Source organism: Cupressus sempervirens, chromosome 5 (genome assembly GCF_028749045.1).
Source record: "Cupressus sempervirens isolate cs-2001-9-10 chromosome 5, ASM2874904v1, whole genome shotgun sequence".
Taxonomy (NCBI): Eukaryota; Viridiplantae; Streptophyta; class Pinopsida; order Cupressales; family Cupressaceae; genus Cupressus; species Cupressus sempervirens.
The window spans coordinates 546,560,985-546,580,344 of NC_143122.1; the positions used below are offsets into that span (position 1 = coordinate 546,560,985).

General features: G+C 34.7%; 1 protein-coding gene across 15 annotated transcripts in view; it reads left to right on the top strand.

Moving 5' to 3' along the window:
* Positions 1-19,360, top strand: part of LOC149557104 (uncharacterized) — a 128,306-nt gene that overhangs the window by 40,562 nt on the left and 68,384 nt on the right. For all 15 annotated transcript variants that reach the window (XM_089831796.1, XM_089831793.1, XM_089831789.1 and 12 more), the window contains exon 11: positions 13,286-13,541. In XM_089831796.1, the coding sequence (XP_089687922.1) occupies positions 13,286-13,541 (256 nt within the window). The remainder of the gene's footprint in view (positions 1-13,285; positions 13,542-19,360) is intronic.

Below are 19,360 nucleotides of genomic sequence, written 5' to 3' on the forward strand. Positions count from 1 at the left end.
CATTGCAAGGGCGTACCAACCAGTGAGGACACAAGGGCCCACAAGGATAAAAGTAATAAGAATAATGATGATTGCGTAAAGAAGGAGAACACACAAATAAAGATTGAGTGCATAAATGCAAAGGCAACTAAGAACATATCATAACAAAGGACCCTCCTGTATTAGACCACGTGGACAACAAAGTGGTATGAATGATGAGGAAGGCGATAGGAGTTAAAACTCTGTAAAGACCATTCAAACAAAATCCTGTTCGTAGGGACCGTTTGCAGTCTCACAAGACAACGACTTGCAATAACAAGAGTGAAAGATGTTGAATAGAGATAGCAATAAGAATTTTATACGATGTTAGAGTGTTAGAGAAATAAGACATATTGATATTAATAACACAATAAAGTTATCTTTGACTTACAGGGCATAAATTAGTAATCTTTGAGTATTACATTTATTTGTTTATTGTGGCACTTCATTAGAGGCAACCTTGAAAAGAGAGGGAGTAGATAGAGTATATACTTCAGTCAACTTTTGATGGTCTTGGTTGTATTGATTTAGAGGGAGTAGACTATGTTGAGATGGATTCTTTAGTGATCAAGAAATTGTAGCAGTTAGAGGACTATGATTCACGAGTGTTATTTCATGACTATTTGTGCTCTGTGCACATCATGAGGCACTAATGACTTCCAAATGATTATCTCTATTATGATGGATATCTTATGATGCCCTATGTCACAGGATTCGGTGAACATCAAACATGAAGTTCGAAATTCATCGAATATTCAATGTTAAGAAAAAGTTCGATCAAATTCGCTATTAAATTCGCGTTCAAAAAGCGCATTGATATTTCTAAAAAAAATCCACCCGCACTTTTACTGGATTTAGTCATCAATGAAAATGCAATGTCCGGCTAGGGCTTGTTGAAAAACGCTGCGATATATCACCTGTCACTTGGCTAAGGGATTTAATCACCACCCAAAAACGTGGCCCCATGTTAATGGATTTCACGCAACGATGTGAACTCCTGAAAGTCCTCAAAACTCTATTCAAACTGGGAAATACAATGGCGCGGAATAAAAGTGGACTCTTGATATTCGATGGAAAACATAAAATGATCTTGTTTTACATTATTTCTAATTCTATAAAAAAATAAAAATATGTTTTTAAAATGTGTTTTTAAATAAGATATTTCCTAAAATGTTAATAAAAAGTTTAAATATTAATTTGTTTTTAAAACAAATTTTATAAAAAAAATTAAATGGATTTTTAAAATGTGTTTTTAAATTAAATATATTTACTAAAAGTCTAAATGTTTTGATAAAAATTTAAATATTAATTTTTTAAAATTTGTGAATTATAATTAATTTAACATCTTTTCTCTTTCGAAAATAATAGATAAACTAATTTGATAAATTATTAGATATATTATTATTTTTAAATATTTACTTGAGGCGAATTTATTGTCGAATTTTTTCCCGAACTTTTTAGCCTTGTCGAACTTTATCCGAATTTTATTGTTGTCGAACTCGAACTTGAATTCGAACCTTGTGACTTAGATGATGCCTAAGCAGATCATGATTAATTACATCTTGCATGGTGGATTAAGTTCCTTAAACAGACCATGAATGTTCATATGGTAAGTATTCTTGAGGATACGTGTGCAGATACGTTATGAACACTTGAGTATTTGGTGAATGTCATGCCACTTGATGTCCAGTAGGCCATTACTCATAGTACTTGGTGAATATCACGTGACTTGATGTTTAGGAGGTCATTACTTATAGTACTTGATGCATCTTAACATTCAAGAGGCCATTATTCAGAGTACTTGGTGAATGTCATGTGACTTGACATTCAGGAGACTATTACTCTTGATATCATGAGATGATATCAAAATGGTGGATATCTTTTGATCAAAGATATCCTTAAAACTTGCCATTCCTGATTTTATGTTGAGGTAGTATTATATCTTGTGTTTATCCTCCCTAGCTAAGAGGGAGTGTTGATGTTTGGTAGCTTCAACCGGATAAACCTATGAGAAAATACTATTGTATATATATATTCATTATATATAAGATACAAATTTATATATCTAATTATTATCATGATAGAGAAATTAATATAATAAGATTAAAGAAATACTATATAAATATTTATAAATGTCATTATATTAATTAAAAGAGTATATGTTAATGAATAGACATGTCCCATGTAGGGACATGTCTCTCCATGTCTCATCAACAATATAAATAAGAGAGATTGCTGCTTTTGAAAAGCACATAACGTACAGGTAGTGCTAATGCATTTGCAGTGATCGTAAAATTGACAAAATGTAATAAGTACAACCTCTAAACACAAGCCAGCCATTTAGAACTGTGGTCTTCTCCAATAATGTGTCAAAAGAATCCAAGGCATCAAAATTTCTCTACAATACAAGAAAGTAGGTATTTCCTTTGAGTAATGTGTTCGTGCGAAGTTGATTTCTCTTAGCATTTCTTCTTCCCATGCACTGGGCACTATTAAATATCTCCTATGAGGGAACTCTACAATTAGGTGCATCTCTTGATTTGTCTATTCAACAACACTATCAGTTCTGCAACACACTATATTACTTCTATATTTGTTGTGGTCTCTTCATCCCCTAGCTTGCGAGTTATTTTCACAACTAGATCTTTGATTATTGTTGTTTTGGTTATTATCTCTAAAATTGTTGTTATATGAACCAAACTATTATAAGTTTTGTGGCTCCTACATTAGCTTCTTCCAACATCTAAAATTTTATGATCTACTAGCCCCTCAGCTAAAACTAGCAACAGATGCATCCTTAGTTTGTTGGCAGTGTGCCAATGTCCCTTGTGGGATTCAGGACATGGCTAAGTTGCCTCCTATGGATTCTATAAGTCTAGTAGTTGTATCCACCACCAACAAGTCAATCTCGTTGGTGCAATGACAACTAGACTTGTAATAAGTGGTATCAGAGCTTGGTCACATGCTCGAATATCCTCCGTGAGTGACGTGGGCTTGTGACAACTGACATGGGGGGGTGGGGGGGGGCAGTGTAACAGCAATCTTCATGGGATTCACGACATGGTTTGAACACCTCCTGTGGATTCTAAATTCTAGTGGTTGTATCGGGCATCGACAGGTTGATCTTTGGTGTAATGACAACCACGCTTGTAACACAGGATTGGATGTTATGTTTGAAGGAGAAAGGTCAGTTTGAACCAACAACTCAGCTGGTGCAACAATGGTTTTTTGTGAATTTGTTGACGCATAATACATCTTACAAAGTTGCTACAACAAAATGGGTAGAGCTTTCAAGCATTGATGAGGGGGTGATCATTTAGTGTTCCAAATCCATCTTTTGAGTACTTATATTGCAAATTCTTGACCTTGGAGATGATCTGCCCCATATGTCTGTTATTATATAGAGAAGATGAGAAAAGTTGCAGATGAATGTAAACCCTCTTGTGCTTGGGTTTCTTGTCAAAAAGGTCTGCAGATCTCTTCTAGGCAGTTTAATTCTGGTTGTCATTTCCAATGTGAAAGTAGGCCTGCTGTTTGCACCCACTGTTCATCAAGAAATGTCAACTTGATCAATTGCTTCCACATTGAGTGGTTAGGAGTAGTTGGGCATTACTCTTCTTCAAGAAAGGTCTGATTCCTAGGCATTTTAACTTGGTTTCAGAAGTATAACTTCTTTGTCTTGGACCTTAATTTAGCACAAAAGGATTTATTACAAATCCAAATAATTAAAAACATTGAAAAGCAAAACAGCAAATGCACCTTTTAAGTTTATACTGCCATTAAACTTTGCAGTTTTCAGAATTTTCGCCATATGCAAAATAAGAAAAATTCAAGTAGTGTGAGAAAACTGTTGCAAGTAGTTTTCTGTAGCAGTTATGTGACATGGTTTCTATATATATTTTGTGATTGCTATGGAACAGCAGAATGATGTAATATGCTAGTGCCTTTCATTAAAAATCATGAATTCTTTTTGTGTGACCCAAATGCTCTTGTATCACTTTGGCTAACTGATGATTATTATTTATTATGAATATGCTGTTTTAGTATATAATGTCAAAGGAGTCTGTTGATTATCTCAGATTTTTGCAAATGCAATAGCACTGCCGTTGTTGGGTATGTGTGTTCCAAATGCAACATCCTCTTAGATTTATATATAGAGAATAGGCCATGAATAGACATGTCCCTTCATAGGACATGTCTATTCATTAATCCGATTATTAGTATAATAACAAATTTAATCACACACACACATATATTATATTATATTAATTTTTCTCTTATAACAATAACCTTATATCTCAAATATAAAGAACACATACATAATAGGTTTATCCGACTGAAGCTATCAAACATCAACACTCCCTTTTAGCATAGAAGGATAACAACATAAGAATAAATATTTACTTCAACATAATATTACAAATAACAATTTTAAGGATATCTCATTTGATATCTCAGAAGATTTCCACCATTTGATATCGCATTCGATGTCATGAGTATTGGTCTTTCAAAATATCAACACGTGAGATTCACCAAGTACTTAAAAAGGTTTTGATATCACATTTGATAGCAAGAGTATAGTTCTCCCAGAATATTAACAATATTCACCAAGTACTCAGAATAAGGTTTGATATCACATCGGATATCAAGAGTATTGGCCTCCCAAAATATCGATGATATTCACCAAATACCCAAAATATGGTTTGATATCACGTCTGATATCAAAAGTATTGGCCTCCCAGAATATTAATGATGTTCACCAAATACTCAAAATAAGGTTTGATATCACATCTGATATCAAGATTATTGGCCTCCTAGAATATCAATGATATTCACTAAATACTCTTTGAGTAATGGCCTTCCAGAATGTTGAGATGGCAAGACATTTACTATATACTCAATTTGTTTGATCTCATAATACAAGTTATTGTAAGATCGTCACCTTACAACAACTTCTGCAAATACAAGTGACATCATTTGGAAGTTGTCACTTCCTCATGATGTACACAGGGGGTAGGCCTATTAGATCATATGGTCATACACATAGACTTTCAAACTCCCTCTGAAAATCAATCATATGAGCTCCTCAACCAAAGTTTCCTTTGATGAAGTGTCATACTCCCTTTCAATTTGATATAAGATCTTCAAGGATCAATTGAAACATATCTTTTATCCGCTCCTTTAGACATATGTGTCAGAGTCCCTCTGAACATATATCTTCCAACTTACACATCCAATGTTGCCTCTAATGAAGTGCCAGACTCCCTCTGAGTCTGAAAGCGATCTCCCTTTTCCTGCAGTACCATTCTTAGAAAAGATCAAGGCAAATAACTCTTATAGTGTATTGAAAAAATAAGAAAGAGACAAATATAATATTTAAGAACAATAAATAATTCTGCATAATAATAAGATCATTCCAATAACATAGATAAATGTATATATATATTCAACTATAATATCTCATTCAGACTCCCTATTCTCAAATACAAAGATTTCATCTGCACTTGTATAAAGCTCCTTTTAGATATAGAAAATATATATAATTTAAAATATTATGTATTTACTTAACTATAAACATATTCACACTTACCCTTTATATATATATAATTCATTGCTACATATTCTAAATTATATATCCCATATAATATTTATTTAAACTTTAAAAGGAATATTTATAAATTAGTAATAAAGCATACCTTAATACCTACAGTATAATCTTTATTATATCATAAGATAGGAACCGGTGTAAAACACAACTTTAACACTCGGTCGATGTGGAAAAGTTGCCTAGGGGGTCTTGACCTTACCAAACCCAGGTGCGTTCCCTATTGAGATTATTTATTTACTTTCTAGACAACAGATTTCATTCATCCTTTGTATTGCTTTTAATATTTGCCTTTGCTCCATTGAGTCCACGTGGGAACGTGGCTTATATTCAATTTGTCTTTCCATATATTAGTGGGTTGATTTCAAAGAATCACTCATACTCTTCTATTTTTGATACCAATTGTATCGCAGGTAGTGGCTAATGTTATAATCAAGGTATATATTGTACATCGTTTGGGCTATGATGATGTGTACTATTTATAATCTTTGCAATTTATTTGCCCTTTCTCCTCTTTGTTCGATTGGGGTTCTCCTTAATACTTTCTCCCTTTTAACATATATTTTCTCCTATCATCCTTTTGGTGCCCATTGTGCTTGGTCTGTGGTGGGACTGCCCGATATCACGTCTTTGTATTTTCCTTTTAATCAATAACCAATGCCATGTGTCCCACTGGCATTTGATTCATGTCCTTCTATGCCTGCCTTCATACGGTCATTCCCTTATAATATATATTTTATTGCATAGTTGGCTTAGTGATCTTTACCATTGGTTATTTGCCCGCAAGTCTATGTCGACATCTATTTGAAAATTCGTGAGCAACCAAGTGTTGATATCTCATTATAAGGTGGAGGACCTTGACATGTTTGAAAGAGAGGAAGACATGCAAATTGTTTAGAAAAATTTTTGTAGGTCAGAAATGATCTAAAATTATTGGACATAGAAAATGCCAAATCATAAATTGTTTCACCAAATCCCTCCTTTCAATGCGTCCTTTCTGGGATGCGATAACATCACAAGCATATAGGCTACTGGAATTTGGTTCAATATCGTTGTTGACATGATCGCTGCAGAGATTTAAAGAATTCTCCTTGTACTTGACCACAATGTACTTCCCATCTTTCCTGTTGTATTGCAGGGATGAATTGAAAAAGGAGGAAGGTGTTTGAAACTTCCAACTAGTGATTTGATTATCGATGCCAGTAAATGTTCAAACCACCTTGTTTGTATGTTTTGCGATATCGTTAATCTTTAATCCTTTTAGACTGATCCATATGTGCTTCCCTTGGAGGTATAATATCTGTCTTTTCGACTCTTTCTTACATTTGCAGTTTGGCTCTGATACCATGTTGATTTTCTTAGATCGTTGCAAATTTAATAGCACTGCCGTTGTTGGGTATGTGTGTTTCAAATGCAACATGCTCTTAGATTTTTATATAGAGAATAGGCCATGAATAGACATGTCCCTTCAGGGGACATGTCTATTCATTAATTAGATAATTAATATAATAACAAATTTAATTATATATATATATATATATTATTATTTTTTCTCATATAACAATAACCTTATATCTCAAATATAAAGAACACATATTTAATAGGTTTATCCGACTGAAGCTATCAAATATCAACAGAGTCTGATGCTGCATTATTGAGCAAGCAATTGAGGGGGGGGGGGGTGTTAATTAGTTGCTCCCAAAACCCCTTAAAGCAGTAAAGCCTTATGCTTTGTTACTGTTATGCATAAACTAAAGCATGTTCACATAAATCATTAAGCAACAAGTCCTCCACCTTGTTAGACTTTGAAGTGTAGATTATTACAATAAGGGGAATGCATAAGCCCTCAGGCACACTGCCCACACTACTCAATCACCTAAGGCAGCCACCCAAGGAAGTCTCACTGACTTACAAACTACAATCTGTTACATGAAATGAACTGTAATTAGCATCTTACTATACGTGGTTCAGTCCCCTTAGTACAGTCAGATCTCTTGTTGCAATTCTTTCTGCCAGATGCAGACAAGCAACTCAACTTTCAACAGATCTGAAAAACAAACCCCAAGCATCTGCAACAAAAATATCTTCTGTGCAACATAAAAATTCAAACCCTTCTTCATCATATTAATCTATAAGTAGGTCGACGAGTCCCAAAACCTAATTTGCAAATATCCATCTCTTAGCACCAAAATCAACCATCAGAATCATTGCGCGCTTTCCAAAAATTTAACCACAGCTGTAAAATATTTTACTGATCTCTCATAAGCCGTTTTATGAACTTCTTTTAACATGTCAGCCCAGAACAAGAACTTTTCTTAAATACATTGAACTTGGTCACCTTGATCAATGTAACAATTTAGAGTGCCAACAGATCAGACATATAATGCTAGATCATCCTAAGGTATCATTAAAGCTTAAAGAAATTCATCATCCTTTACAAATTTGTCAGTAATTCTTGCTCTCTAAAGTACACTTTTAACTCCTTTACCAATATACGTGTATCTGCCTTGCAGTTTATCAATATCACAAATCCTTTGAGTGGTAGACACATTGCTATGTCCTTTACACATTCCCAACTGCGTGACCAATGAAATTTTCACATGTTCTTGTGCGAACTCAAACTTTGCAACTCTTTGACTCTATTATACTGTCAGACAATGAAATAACCAGTCTTTCTCCAAGATGCATAAGTACTCAAGTCATCATATCAGCATCTGAAGCTTTGCATGCATCATCTAGACAACCTCTAAAACATCCCATGAGATGTGCTACTCCTCATCCTCAGTAACATTCACGAGCAACTCATCTGAGTCAGCCTCTGTTATTGGTGAAGCAACATAAAAAACATTCATCTATAGCAATGAACATCCAAACTTGATCATAAACCTATTATAATCTTATGATAGACATGTTGACATCAATGACAACATTCTTCAACTTGTTGACACAACAAGGAGTGCACAAGTACACTTTGAATCTCAATTTGTAGGCCTTTTGACCACGATTTCCAGTAATTGCTTAGTATTTTTATATTATGAGGGAAATTTCTCTTGCATTCTAGTAAGGAGCATCAGAATCTTTTGTCATTTGAAATCTTTCACAGTAATGAAATAAATACAGATCTAACAGCTTACCAAGCAATTTGAAATAGAAGTTTAGATTATCGGGGGCTTTCTTAGATTGCAAATCAGTGTGATGTCATCAGTTGATGCATTCAACTTGTTGGTTCCTAAAACTGCAGATTGGAATCCTACAAGCCTTGCCTGCTTGATGTTGGGATATCCAACCAGTAATGGCCAACTTGATGGGATTGATTGATGCGATCCAAATCCCTTGCGCTTTTGGTTCTGCAAAACCAAGGCGGGTGTACTTGATCCTGGACAAAACACTTAGATCCGAGACGCTTATAGCAGATTGATTAGAACACAAATGTATTGAAAGTTTTCCTAATGGTAAGAATTACAGAAAACTTAAAACTTGCAAATATGAATGTTTTAAATAAAAGTAATTATCATAGATGATTGCAACAAATGAATATATTAATTCTTCAAAAGAAAGACATGAAATTATTGCCAGCATATGGATTATGAATCAAGAGTAATATAAAGACCAGTGCTTAATTAAACAGGCAAGCATAGTCAATATTATAAGTTGAAATGTACAACTTTATAAAGTTCAATATACTTAAACGATAAACAATTTTAATAATTTAGACGTGACAGATCAATTATATGAACGCAATTTTAAACTAGTCTAGGATGCAGTTTAACTCCTGCGATATGGAGACAAACTAGACATAATTACGGAAACAATTAAATATTTCACAATATTTATGTTTATCAAAGTTAAAATTCAATAATGACCCAATCCACTTATCCAAATTTTAAATGTTGATAGAAAATAAATAAAAATATTTATAAAGGACACAACTTAATAATAATTTAAAACTCCAATGCAAATAAATAAAATATATACGCTTACGAAATAAAAGTTGTGCCATAGACACTCCTTACGGATGATCCATCCAATGCATTTCAATTCCGAAATCGCATATGAATACATTCAATAATCCACAATCCACAGGCTTAGTTCAAAATTTTTTATCTTCGCCTATAAAACAATAAATATATCAAGAGTGCAGAATAGTATGAATAGGTAAGGTTTTTTGAAATTGTATCTGAATATCCCCCGTATTGTATTTTTGCCTTCATATTTATACATCATGAAAAGGTGGATAAGAAATGATTGCATCCCTTCACGGCACCTAACTTCAACTACTTACTAATGTAAATGTATTATGAATTTATAATGTCTTAATATAACTTCCTGCAAATGAAACGGTTGCTCAGGCAGTGAATCATCCATGCAATATTAATTCTCACATCTACACCTTGGTGACACTCCTCCCCATCTTAAATCACATAGACCTTCAAATGCTCAATATCGATTCACTCATAATCCTGCAAATGGAAATCCACACTTCAAGTCCCCGCTTGATCACCTGCAATAAACACAAAGGAGCAGTTACTATCGAACCAAAATGAAAGACTTGGCCTGCGTTTAAATCTTGGCATCGAATCCCTGATGTAAGATATCTGATCATTGCGTATGAAGGCTTCAAGCGGGGATTGTGATTTTGGAAGCCCTTCGACAGAACAGACAATTCCATATGCATATTCTTCGAATGTTCCGAATCGTCTGCAGCTTCAACCAGATGAAGAATGAACTTATGCACACGATATCTGGGTGGCATGATAAAATGTCTAAAGTTTTCCAGCAACGCATTATTATCTTTCTTTCTTGACCTCGGGTATTGGCTTCTGTATGTGCTCATGTTCTGATTAATGCGTGTATATCCCTCTGAAAGTGCAGAATGTACATCTGATCGCATTTGCAAATTTTAAATTTGGTTCAAATTTGATATTTGACAGCTCTTCATAGGTGGAGTTTTTGATGGATTCTTGGACTTGAGAACTGAATCGTATGATATCCTTGCAGTCTCATCTTCAACAGCTTTAGAATTCTTGCCTAAACGAGAAGTGGTCCATGCACAGAATCAAAACTTAGATGTTTTCGATTCAGACTGAAATTATTAATAGCACAATCATTATCGATATCTACAATCACTGGAGTAGATAGGATATGGGAATCAATTTAACAAAATCTTCTTCCTTTTGGTGTTGGGTCTCAGTCCAAATAAGACAAATGACACTGTTCAAACATAGCAAGTGATTATCATTTTCATAAGATTCATACTCTAGCCTTGATTTATGAATTTTTCTCCCACCTGTCTGCTTATAGATGTAATCATGTTTGGAATATATTGCGAATGATGGTTGTAATCTGTTCCATCTATAGCAATCATTAGTCATGATTTTGTGAGGTGATCTTATTACATTCTTTTCAGCATCAGAACAAGCATATCAACTTCTGGTCAATACTAGGTAGTCTAGAGCCAATGACACTGAAGGAGATTTACCAGTGATATATAAAGGGAGTCTGGAGGCTTTCCATTGCAGACTTGATGACTTGTATTAGAAATGAACAAGCATCTCTTATCTCCTCTCTCCTTTAGAATAAGCAAGGTGTATGTAGCAAAGTAGATTCCTCAATACTGTTGATGATTTCCAGAATACTGAAGCAGATGGTAGTATATTTTCATTTCTGGTATGTATAGTGAGACATCCATCAAAATGACTTTCTCAGGCATCCTCTGGTTTTCTAGACTGTTAGTTCTATCTTTATGAACACATTCTTGATCTGATCCTTATTATAAATGTAATGATGTCTGATATCAATATGGCTTCAGCAGTGATACAATTATTGTTTCTCACATGGTCATATAATCCTATAACATTAATCTGATGCTTTTTAGCGACTTTATCCTTTTGACTTCAGTATTTGACCAAGGAGCTCTCCATCTTTACACAACTCCATCAGCATGTAAACATAATCATCATCATCTTCAAATGCATTGCTGAAATGGACTGCATTCACATGCTCATTCTCGGCTCGCAATATTTTGACTTCTCTCTTAAGTCTTTAACATCAGTAGGGAACAAGAATATACATCTTCATACTTCTAATCATGGATGCTGATACTAACAAAGTATGCTCAAATGGATGCCTAAAATTTGGAATTTTAGGGCACCATCACAACTAATGCATGTGATGGCCGCTTTGAACTCAACTTGGATAGTTCTAAAGATGTTTAACTCATCCTTCTCATATAATGAAGATACTCAATTCATCGTCATTGGACTTGAATTTTTAGTTATGGAGAGTTTGATGATGGGTGCAATCAAAGCTGAAAATGGATGACACAGTTGTTTGAATCCATTTTTCCATAATGATTGGATCCCTTTAAGCACAGAGATTACTAATTCTTCTGTGACTATCAAACATTTATTTCTTTTATTTATTTGCTCTTAAAAACTGTGCCTGCTGCGAGTGCATTTACTCCTGCTTATCTTATTGTCATTGAGTGAGACTCCTTGTGTTGAGGCAAGAAGCCAAAACTTATTGATGTGCAAAACCTATGACAAAATAGCCCCATCCTCTCTCTTAGCATGTGCTTGTTTGCTAGTAATGTGCTTACTAGGGTTGGGGTTGATGTCAGCGCTATAGAATGGGATTTGTAGGCCAGACATAAGGCATGGCCAGTGATGTTTTCTTAATTTATACTTCTTTTGCCCTTTTGAGCTTTGAATCCTTCTCAAGAATGCGATCTTCATCATATGCCAGGGTCACTGCCTTGCTGATTCTAGCAATATTTGTTCTTTTTGCTTTTCTGTGCCACATCTTTTCGGTTGAAAAGATCCCACAAATGATGTACACAAGTACATGATACTTGGAGGATGCATGTCAGGGCAATTCAAACATCTCCAGTGGTGAGAAAAACACTCAAGAACTGAACAAGTGCTTATTATAGATCTTTGGTTTGTGAGTACCGAGTGCCCCATGTTTGCTGGGAGGAGGGATCCTAGAATCAGTTGTCTAATCCTCTATGTGCACCATTTTCCTAGCTGGTCGTCAATGTAACTTGGCTATTGTGCACCAACTTTTACTGCCAAAAGAACATTTAAAGATGATTTCAATTGTTTTGTGTACTTATATTCTGCCTTAATAGGCAGGGATCTTTTGAAATAAATTATTCAATATACAGTCTGCTTAACAACATACTATTCTATAATACAAAATTTAATTACTTAAGAAATAGTCTAGCTGTAGTTTGTTTGTTGTTCTTGAGCGCATATCTACATTTCCTTCCTCTCCTTGACTCAGACATGTAAAGCTTTAGTTTTGATAATTTTGGTCAATGGAGCCAATAATTCTGGACCTGGTTTTATATATTTATTGTGATCCAGCTAGCTAAGGTATTGCAGGCAGAATGGTCTATTTAGTTATTAAATTGTAGTGCACAGGGTGTGAGAAAATCTAATGAGAAAATCTAATCTAGTTTGTGCTGTCACATTCTATTGTGCTGTATGCAATAAGTGATAGGCTAGCTATGGTCAGAGTGCCTTGTATGTGTTTGCTTTTCATGGATGAACATCTTTAGATGCAGCAATAAGCTGGACTTTGCAGCTAAGTTTATTTTTCTATCAACTGGGGGGTGGACTTTCATTATCCGATTGGCCATGGGCATCTTTTCAAACGCAGTGTTTTGGAGGAAGTTAAAGAGGGCTTGGATGGGAAAGAATATTCATCTGGACAAGTGGCGGTGCCTGTTGACTTGATTGGACATACACCCTCACCACCTCGGCCTCATGCTGTTGCTCGTTTTTCTTCAGTGGGTGATGCTGATAACTATGAATACTTTGGCTGGGGAGAGGTAGTAGGCTTTGACAGGGCAAAGTGCCCAGAGCTTCGAGCAGCAAAACTAATGCCAACATCTTTGCCTATCGTACATCTAGCGGTATGTCTGATCTTTGCACCTTCTGCTAAACTAATGCATTTTACAGTAATTCCAATCTGAACTTGTTTGCAAGATTTATTTATCAGGAGTGTTCCCATAAAAGACAGTTTTTTTTGGGCCTCAAGTTCAAAAGCATAATTTGCTATTTTCTGAAGTATGTTTTTACAAAGATAAGCTGCATATATATGCGTGTTCTACATTTTAGAAATCTATGTTTGTAGGTGTTTACAAGAATGTAAATATTGTTGGGATAGTGCCTTTCAGTTCTTTTAGTTTGTTTTGATAATTATTGTTGTGAATGATTTGCGGGGTAAAGCGCCTTTTAAAATTGAATTTTAGCAGCTACCTGGTAAGCATTTGACAGTATCAACTGCGATTCCTTCAGCTCAAATCAGTTGACTCATTGTTAGTAAAATTCTTGTAACTAAATATGCTTGTTTTAGTTTTTGTACAGGATCTGAAAGTGTCTTCTCTAATAACCTATGAAAATGTTTAACAAGTAGTTTAAATTGATAGGCAATACTTAAGATTATTATCTGTTTGATTTAGGATGTTATCTACATGGATTGTCTTCTATGTGTTATAAAAGAGGACAACTTTTTAGATTGTTCAATTGACTGTATTTTAAAATTTTGTTTGGTTCTTTTGAAGTGCATCCTTGTCAAAATATAGCTAATTTTTCATTTTTAATTTCATGATGATAGTTTGGTTTGAAATGGAATCATTTGATCCATTTGCTATTTTGTTACGTATGCAAACTACGATATTAGCTAAACCTGAATACTAAACCTTCTGTTGGTTATAGCTTACGATAACTGGTATAAATAAATGAACTTAAATGGCAGCAAATGATGTAATTTTTTTTTTATGAACACTTGTTGTCAATCAAGTGTAGTTCTTAGTCAACGTGCTTTCTGGTTAAACTAGTCACATGTGGGTTGTTGAAATCTATCCTTGGTATAAATCATATCCTATGATGTGGCTGCAGATGATAAAGTTTTTTATGCTTTGTATTATTTTTTGAAGTTGATGTAAACTGAGAAGGCTCCATCATTAAGTGTTGACTAGAATGAATGATACAAGCAATTCTACTTACACATCCTTCTTGATTTTTTTTGTTTGAAAAGTTCATTGCTCACTCTATCTGGCCAAACATATATCCTCATTTGTTATTTACCATAATTGTTAGCAAATCTTTAGCCGTGGATCCTCAACAAGGGTATTAGAGTTAAAAGTCCTATAATTAAGGTTCTATGTGTGTATCCCACAAAAAAAAATATCATTTACATGAAAGGCAGAGCGAGAGTTGAAAGTCAAATGAAATAAATAAGAAACATTTTTATAAGGCGGTTGTTGTACAAATTGCTTATAAGATTAAGGAAACATCTTTAGTGATTTTTGAACTTTGTTGCTTTAGAACCTCTTTCAGGACTTAATCAGCATGTATGATTTCATTTTGAGCAAAGTGGTAGTGTTCACATGAATATAATTTAAAGTAGAATTATGTACAATAATATTAAGTTTCTGGGGCAACGACTTATTATTAAAATAAAATAGATGTTTGTTTGTGAGTTGTTAAAACAACTCACAAATATGAGAGAGTTGTTATAGAGTGGTATCCTATAAATTAGGAAATGCAACTCCTATATATATGTTATCTATATGAAAGAAAAATATGAAGCATGATTATTTTATATAATATTATTCAAGCTTCCATTTAACTGTGCCCATATTTCTAATAGGATATCAGAGCAACTGACAGTGTTGTGGAAGACTAACTTTCCATACACCATAGCTGTGGGTGATGACTTATTATGGCTGACTTGTAATGATATGTAAATATATTGTTTCTTGACTAGAGCACACTGTATTCCAGAGTGAGATAGATGAAATACAACGTGACATCAGAGTGGCAGAGGTAGCCCACAAGGAGTAACTATATATATGGATGCATAGTATTTGGACTATTTCTGATTAAGTTGTTTGCTATTTCAACAAAATTTCTATGTGCATTCTTCTCAGCATCACTGTAAGTACCATCTTGGCCTTTCGTCCTTTCATCTATGCCATCTTTAATGGCCTTACCTTAACGTAGCACTCCACAAATGAAAGGATCATGTGTTTAAGCTATATGTGACTGTAATCAATTCATGGTTAGGTTCAGATTTTAATTTGCTCTGTTATTAAATTCGTTACTCCCACTTTGGTCAAAATGTTTTATAATTCCCTTCTCGGAGCAAGAAAATCTCTTAGTTTGCACACAGCTGAAATATTAGACGATGTTATCCATGCCACAATATCCTTGTCAAGATTCATACTTTTGAAAGATTCAACAGAGGACCTGCCAGCATGAAGGGTTGTCACTGAGGAGAGGGAGATGTAAAAAGAAATTCATTGTGTCGCACAAAATTGTGGATTTACAATTGCTTTTGTTAGCCAAATTAATGCAAGGCAAGGAACACCTGCATATTGGACAAGTGTAAATGGGCTTTGAAGGGTCTCAAAATCCTTTTCCAATCAGCTTTGATGCACCTTTGCTCCTACTGCTAAGATATCTCCTACTTTGCTTTGATTTTGGGATTTAAGTGACTAATCACGTGTTTTCTATTAGACATTTGTGTAAGATTGAAGATTTAAGCTGCATTATAAACTTGGAAGGTTTCTCTAACAACTAACATAGTTCAACATCCATCATCTCACGGAATGGTAGCATGTTGGCAGAAGTGAGATCTATAAACGAAGAGAGCATTAGTCCATCCAACATTGCAGAAAGATATCATTGAAGCATTATCGAAGGGCCACCTGTAGCCTTATTGCTGCAGCGAGCATTGCTTTCACCAGGGAATTTTTGATTCAATGTTGTGGACACGATGCATGAGTATGAAGGGAATGCTTTCCATTCTACTTAAATATTAATTTTGCTTGATTAGTTTACCAACGGCAATGTTGCAGTTAGATTGGCACCTACTTGACTCATTATAGGAGAAATGTTTTGTGCCTAGATTGTCAAAACATTTTTTTGTGAGATTAATTTTGCATAGGTGAAGGAAGAAATCTGTGGACTTCTTGAGAGGAGATAAGCTTTCTTCAATCACCACTATTCCATTCACACTTTTCTTTGAATTGTATGCATCTAGTCTAAGTTACCGTATTCGTAGATTGACCTCCAAATTCAGTAGTTGATTTGGTCCTCATTTGAATTCGGTTCGAATTTGAGTCAAATTTGTCTTTTTCTTGATAAATTTGTTGGAAAAGCGTTGGGTGGGACCTTGGTCGAATGATCAACGAATTTGATTGACTTTTAATTTTTCAGGTGACTTGGACATGAATGTCTGCTTTTAAACAAACTTTATTGTTTGAATTGAATTTTTGGTGATGTGGATTTCGTGTTTGACCCAAAATTGCCGTGGATTTCAAGTTTGACCCGAAGTTGATTTGACGGTAAACCTAAACACTAAAGTCAACTGTGTATTTTCTATTGTCTATAGACTTCATTTTTTCATTTTTTATACCTGAGGGCCGATATAAAAATGCAAGCTCAACAACGAAAACGACGTTTGTATCATCTGCAGTGATTGCCATTTATTATCGTTTCGTTTTTGACATTTGTTTTTAATCCACAGGCTCAGCAGGGCAAATGGCATCGACAATTAAAAAAGACTTGTTTAGCAAAAAGGAAAAAGGAAAAACGTAGGCATACATGCATAGGCATAGTTGTGTCAAATTGTTTGCAATAGTTTTTCTATACCTGTAGCCTATAACTATTTTTTAGATTGTTTGCAATAGTTTTGTAATTGTGAGGAGAATTCAAGTGCGGCATCAACTTTTGGCTATACCTATAGCCTAATTTAAGTAGAAAGACAATTATAGCCCCTATATGCAAAATTGGCAGGCATGGATGTAACAAATAAAGTGAAAAAATTTATATGATTGCATATGCATTTTGATTTGCTGTAGCTTGTGTATGAACTTATTTGCTGCAACATATTTTTATGTATATATAATTTTTAAAAAAAAAATCTTGTACAGACTAAAGTAATGTGACTCGGACCCGGCTCGGATTCGGCAAGGGTAACTTGACTCGTGACCCGCTTGGACTTGGCAAAGTGAAAAAACCTTGAAATTTTGAGATTTTTTAAGGATTTAAAGAACATTCCATGCACCCGTTATTGAATAAAGCTTAAAGATACAATAACATCATGAAATAGAAGGTAATTTGATCACAACGCACATACTTAAAAGTTAAACATACATTGATTACATAAGTACAAAAGTAAATTGCTAAATAATAAATAGTAGTTGAAGGAAATAGAAATGTAAAACATACGTTTATAAGATAAATCCATGAAACTCATAAAAATGTATATCAAATCCATGAAATCCAACACATCAATAGTCATCATCAAATGTTCCAAATTCTGATCATATGTTAAGTTAAACAAAAAGTTAAAACAAGACTATAGCTATTGCTCCTAGTCCTCATCCTCATCCTTATCCTCATCCCCAACCTCAACCTCAGGCTCAGTATAATCTATAAAATGCCTCTTAGCAAGGCGTCTAAGGTAGGTCCTGGATGACCAATTAGCCATAGCATCAACCTGTGAGGTGCCTTTAGGATCAACTGTAGTCTTTACCAGTGCCTGTGAGGTGCCACTAGGAACGACTGTAGTGCTCTGGTCCTCTGCTGCCATAGCCATGGCCTTAGCCTCTCTGTTTGCCTCGTCAACCCATTCTAGGTCCTCATCATCAAAGACAAGATCAGTAGCCTCACTGATCCACTCAAACTCTAGATCAACCTCCTCTAGAGTAATCAGAGAGGTGTCACTATCCAAAATCTCCCTAGTCCTAATGCATAGGTTGTAATGCACAAAGACTAGCTTATTCATTTTCTCCACACACAACCTATTACGCCTCTTCGAGTGGATGTGCTCGAACATGCTCCAGTTGTGCTCACATCCAGAAGTGCTACTTGGCTGGCTCATTATGTAGATGGCGATTTGTTGAAGGTTTTTGGTTGAAGGCCCAAACATTTTCCACCATCTATTTGAATTTTGACAAAAGGAAAAGAAAAAAATATCAGTCTAATTTCAAAATTTGAACTTTAAAGCTAGAAATTTAGAAACTAGATTGTATAAGGCTTAAGCTACGATTTTGTACGACCTTTGCAAATTTGACTTGAAAAAATGGGCCCTTTTGCATTATTATAGGTATCCATCTCAAGTAATATATTTGTGGCATTAGTGGTCATCTTTGATATCACAGTGTATAGGCCACTAAGAACCTCCTCATTTGCCTTGAAATCGTCACGGAAATGGTATACGGGATTGAGGTAATAGGTTGTTGTGTGGATGGGTTTATGAAGCTGATTTTTCCCTCTCCTATCAACTGTGTCCCAAATAGGGCCATTTTCCATCTCCTATCAACTGTGTCCCAAATAGGGCCATACTTGTCCTCAACTCCTACATATTTGGCCTTAATAGCCTCCTTGGCCCTATCCATGCCCTCATATACATAGCCCATAGCATGCTTCTCCCCATCATCAACTCGTAGGAGGGCTACAAGGGGCTTAGTGATCTACAAAACAATTAAACTAAAAAACAATTTAGTGAATGATGAAACTTTGCAAAGTTGCACAATGAAAATAAAACAAAAAATATATGAGATAAATTAATTTATAAAATTTTAAGACTTAAGCTTTTAAAATTTAAATTACCTCCACAATCTCCTTACATGGCTCCCAAAGACCTTCTTCATCATAAATGCATTTCTTTGCATCTATCCCTGCAGGGGTGGTGGCAAAGGAGGAGGAACTCCATTGT